Source organism: Sinocyclocheilus rhinocerous, unplaced genomic scaffold (assembly GCF_001515625.1).
Source record: "Sinocyclocheilus rhinocerous isolate Xijiao unplaced genomic scaffold, SAMN03320098_v1.1 scaffold1767, whole genome shotgun sequence".
In the NCBI taxonomy this organism is placed as follows: Eukaryota; Metazoa; Chordata; class Actinopteri; order Cypriniformes; family Cyprinidae; genus Sinocyclocheilus; species Sinocyclocheilus rhinocerous.
This window is the reverse complement of record NW_015646318.1, coordinates 1-4,691: the sequence shown is the minus strand read 5'-3', so window position 1 is coordinate 4,691 and position 4,691 is coordinate 1. Positions and strand designations below refer to the sequence as shown.

Sequence of the window (4,691 nt, the reverse complement as noted above, 5' to 3'; positions counted from 1 at the left end):
TTTGACATTTAGCCACATCTCAGACTCATCTCGGCGTTAATGTTGTTGGTATGCATGAGAGATTCACATGTTCACCATTACGGTTTGCAGCTCCAGTTATTTCATTAGATGTTTCCCAGACAAGCAGAGCAGTGTCTGTCCTGCTGCTACGGACACGTGAACATGAGATCACGGTCACATCTGATGGATCAGAATATCAAGGTGTAGGAGAACACCATCATTTGGAGCCTTAGATTTATGCACGTTTCTGGTGTCTGCAGCACCTTCATAGCAGTTCACAGTGGATGCATTCTTGCAAAGGTTCGTGAAAGACATCATTATTCATTAATCCGGTCATTGTAATATTACTTTACAGGGCAGGTCTGAATTTTTTGATAATTACAGCATTACTTTAAACCAGAAATACTAGAAATGAAAGCCTTTTCAAATATGATTTAATGCATACTGAATGTGCATGTTTTTGCAGTCTACACAAATGTGAACTGGCTTCCGAGTATGCAGATGCATGGCATCACAAACGTTTAACTAATTCTGTGGTATGTTTTTGACAGTCAGGTGGAGTGGTTATTGGTGACCAACATGGGTGCTAGTTGGACACAGAGCTGGAAGGAGGAGTTCAAAGTTCACAAAAGCCACCTTCTCACCTCTAAACCAGAGCTTCTGCTTCAGCTACGGGTGAGTTTGAGTCACTAAACTTCATGCACACTGACTCAATGATTTGTGTGGATGAAGACAAAGTCAGTTCAAACACACATATTCATGATGGAAACATTGCTGGAAGAATCAGGCCAAAGGTTTTTGCTGGTCTAACAGCTCTAAACTACTTGGTCTGATACCAAGAGAAAAGCAGATCTTCTTGGTTGTAAGAAAAACAGATCCACTGGACTACAGTAGTTATGTCAGCAATGCCACCAGTTTCGTTCTTATAATTTACGTGTAAATAAATGCATATGTGTAAAATATAGGTTAAAATGTAAATGTGAGTTTCCAAAATCCATCATATTGAAACATGAAATTGAAATAACTTTTTTTGTTTGTTTGTTTGTTTGTTTGCAGTGGGATATTCCTCCATTGTTGTGGCTTCTGTACAGATGTTTTATGCTGCTCTACACCATCAGCTGGTTTATCTCACACACCTAAATTCCTCATTTTTCTCAGCCATATCTCATACTGCAACAGCTACCTCTCAGGAAAACCAAGCCAGTAAGAGCAGATCACTAAATCCACGTCATCAAATCAGAAGACATTATGCTACAGGTTTCTGATTCTTTTGCCATCTCATTTCCTCTAGCTGTCCCAGACACTTCATCTTATCAGTACGATGAGTCTTCCGGGTATTATTATGACCCCAGCACTGGCCTGTACTATGACCCAAACACACATGTACGTATGCCATGCACTTTTCAACAAGGCAATACTGTGTTTCATCTGAGTGCGTGTAGAGGGTTCTAAGTAATATTGTTTTTCTGTAGTACTACTACAATTCCCAGACTCAGCAGTATCTGTACTGGGACGGGGAGAAGCAGGCCTATGTGCCCGCAGTGGACGCCAACAACGCGGCTCAAAGCGCTGCTGCCTCCATGTCCACTCCTCAGAAGGAGAGGAAAGAGAAGCCTAAAAGCAAAACAGCTCAGCAAGTAATAACAATTCAATATGCTTGGAAGCTTTTAAAGTACTACTGTGTTCTAAGACTAAACAGAGTTCATTTTTTGCTTGCTTGTCAATACAACAGGTGAAAAAAAATCAAATAGACTGTAGGGCATCCCGATATAGAAATACAATTGTCATGTGGCTTAATGGTCAAATTGTGATGGCTGTGATTTAATTATATAAATATGCACTGGCAATTTCGGGAGTGCTTGTTCATTTACATTCGTGCAATTAGGGGTGTACGATATGACGATTTTTGATCGTGGACGATTGAAATGTCTCTACAATCTGCTTTTGAAGAAATATCGTAGTATCGTGCTACAGTGCACCTTCTATCAGCTGCAGTTCTGGTGCCTTCTCAGTCTCAATATACTGTACAACGCGACATACATTCACTTCAAATGTTACCTCAGCAGTAGACTTGCACTCACGGGACACTGCACTTATTTTCAATCCAAAAAGTTCATTATTTGCATGTGTTTTAACGCCTCGCCGGTTAAACATTTCATTCGCGTGCTATTCTAACATGTGCTTTTTTTCTGAGCACGTAACGGTACACTTGCAGCGTGCAAATGTACAGCGTATGATTACTGGACTAATTAATCTTTCTTGTCTAATACTGTCAAAAACACACAAGGTTTACATATAAACACAGTTGGTTATGTCTAAAGTGAAAGTAAACAGTTGAGAGAAAAACGGATGCATGCCTGTATATTAGATGCGTGCAGGTCTTAAAGGAACAGTAGTAAACGTGCTGCCGCTTGTCATTAAAGGGATAGTTCACCCAAAAATTTAATTTGTTATTATTTACTCCCTCACATGTTGTCCCAAACCTGTATTAATTTCTATCTTGTGCTGAACACAAAAGAGGTTATTTTAAAGAATGTGGGTAACCAAAAAGTAGCTGGTCCCCATTGACTTTGATAGTAGGGAAAAAAATCCAATACTATGGAAGTCAGTGGGGACCAGCAACTGTTTGCTTAAATTCTTCAAAATATGTTCAACAGAAGAGAAGAAAAGCTCATTCAGGTTTAAAACAACTTGAGAGTGAGTAAATGAATTAATTTGAGTGAACTATCCCTTTAATGTTAATAAAACAAAAAAAAACTCCAAGAGAAATTAGCAAATGGCTGCAATATAACAAAGAGTGAAAAATTTAAGGGGGTCTGAATACTTTCCGTACCCACTGTGTGTATATATATATATATATATATATATATAACATTAACTTTTTTTTTTTTTTTTAAAGAAAAAAATGTTTTTGTATGGTTTTAGTTTGTTAAATATAACAACCCTGCGTTCCATGTTGAATATGCTAAATAAAATCAAGATACATTTTAATATTCTTGAGAGGTGTTATTTCGCAATAAATGATGCTGTGAGCGTTGTGATGACCTGTGCTGTTCCACATGCAGTGGGAAAACTGAACCCAAATAAATTGCAAAATATGCAAATATTTTGTTGTTGTTTTTGCAACTCAGTAATTGTATACAGGTGTGGCAGAAGGTTAATTTTGAATCCTGGTCACACCTGAGTAGCTTTATGTGCAGATACTTGACATAACTAAGACATGAATCTTTGTCATCTCGTCTGCAGGCTCAGTTGAGAATGAGGGGAGCTGGTCTGGGAACTAAAGGAAGCAACTACAGCCTCTCTGCTTCAGATACTCATCTTTATTTGACCCTCTAACTGTAGCACTCTCTATTCTAATTCTATTCTTTAAAAAAACTAACTAGGCTATAGCTTCTCTAATCTTTTTGTATTCTATCTATTTGTTTCCTTGTTATTTATTATACAATTAACAAAAGAAAAAAGGCCTCTAACAGCTTGCTCTATTCTTTTTCTATTCTATCTGTTTTCTTTTTTATATATAATGAAAAAAAAACTTGCTAATCGTGAATTATTCATTGATTGTCATCGGGTAAACTTTTTAAAGGCCATTTTGACAATTATTTTCGGAGCGCGTGTTCGAGGTTACGAAACGTAACGGAACGGATAGCATAGATATGTATATAGCCTACCTGTTTTTATGCATATAGCCTACCTGTTTTTATGCAGTCTATGGAATATATATATATATATATATTTGTAAGTCACTTTGGATAAAAGCGTTTGCTAAATGACTAAATAATAATAATAATATATATATATATATATATATATATGACAGATAGAGCTCGATCGTCATACTGTTGCTATGGTTACGCGGCGAGCGCGACTTCGGTCAGCGAGCGTCATTTTAGTCCTCAAAGCCAAATATTTCACACCCTTACACAGTTTAATATGAAATGCTATTTATTTATTTACATCTTTCCTTCCTATAATCGAAATGTCAAACAAAGCGTTAATTGATGTGCTATTGTAATGGGTAATTAATTTATAGTTTTTTCCTGTCTACTTTTGTTTTTGTAAAATCCCTTTAAATAACAAACGCCAGTTCCCCATGACATCATTTTTTACAGGAAGTTACACCATTTTGGCAGGAAAATAACAGCGCAAAGATAAGTATTTGGTGAATTCTGATATTTTGTGCTATTAGTTGGTTTGTTTCACTCCAAACGTTCCATTCCGTTTGATAAATTGTAAACTGTCAGTCCCTCAGTTTCCAATGAAATCCTAAGCTCTTCAGTCCTGTCAGAAAACCAGTGAATCATGTAATTATGCAAATAATCACAAGTTCAATGAAATTACAATTTATTTGTTTTAGTTATTGCCTGAGCTTGACTGGAACATATTTATGACAGGCTGGTGTGTAAACTTATTTTATTTTTAATTACACGTATTTAGAATAGCCTACTTGAGTCTTATTGGTCAATCCGCCATCCACCGTAACTCATCGATCTTCAGTCCGCTCATCCGGGTAAATGAAACAATAAATATAGGTAACATTAAAGCCATTTTGTGTGAAATACAGTGGGGTAACAGATTTTGTCAGATTTGGTGACCCTGCTGTAGCCTATATCTGCAGCTGTTCATATCAGAGCAAAGTGAATCTGGGTAACATTAAAGGCAGGGTATGTGATTTTTCAAAAACACTTTAG

The 4,691-nt window shown here is 36.8% G+C and overlaps 1 protein-coding gene across 1 annotated transcript; it reads left to right on the top strand.

Annotated features, from left to right (window-relative positions):
- The first annotated feature begins 579 nt into the window (after positions 1–579).
- Positions 580–3,339, top strand: LOC107707257 (RNA-binding protein 5-B-like). The gene is made up of 5 exons (XM_016511245.1): positions 580–675; positions 1,092–1,203; positions 1,292–1,383; positions 1,473–1,637; positions 3,247–3,339. Exons 1-5 carry the CDS (start codon positions 580–582, stop codon positions 3,337–3,339), a joined length of 558 nt encoding a protein of 185 aa, XP_016366731.1.
- The last annotated feature ends 1,352 nt before the right edge of the window (positions 3,340–4,691 follow it).

Excerpts from the sequence above, each read along its gene's own strand:
- LOC107707257 (XM_016511245.1), top strand. The coding sequence starts at position 580 with ATGGGTGCTAGTTGGACACAGAGCTGGAAGGAGGAGTTCAAAGTTCAC. Across the intron at positions 1,204-1,291 it reads CTCTCAGGAAAACCAAGCCA|CTGTCCCAGACACTTCATCT; the intron begins GTAAGAGCAGAT and ends CATTTCCTCTAG. Across the intron at positions 1,638-3,246 it reads AAAGCAAAACAGCTCAGCAA|GCTCAGTTGAGAATGAGGGG; the intron begins GTAATAACAATT and ends TCTCGTCTGCAG.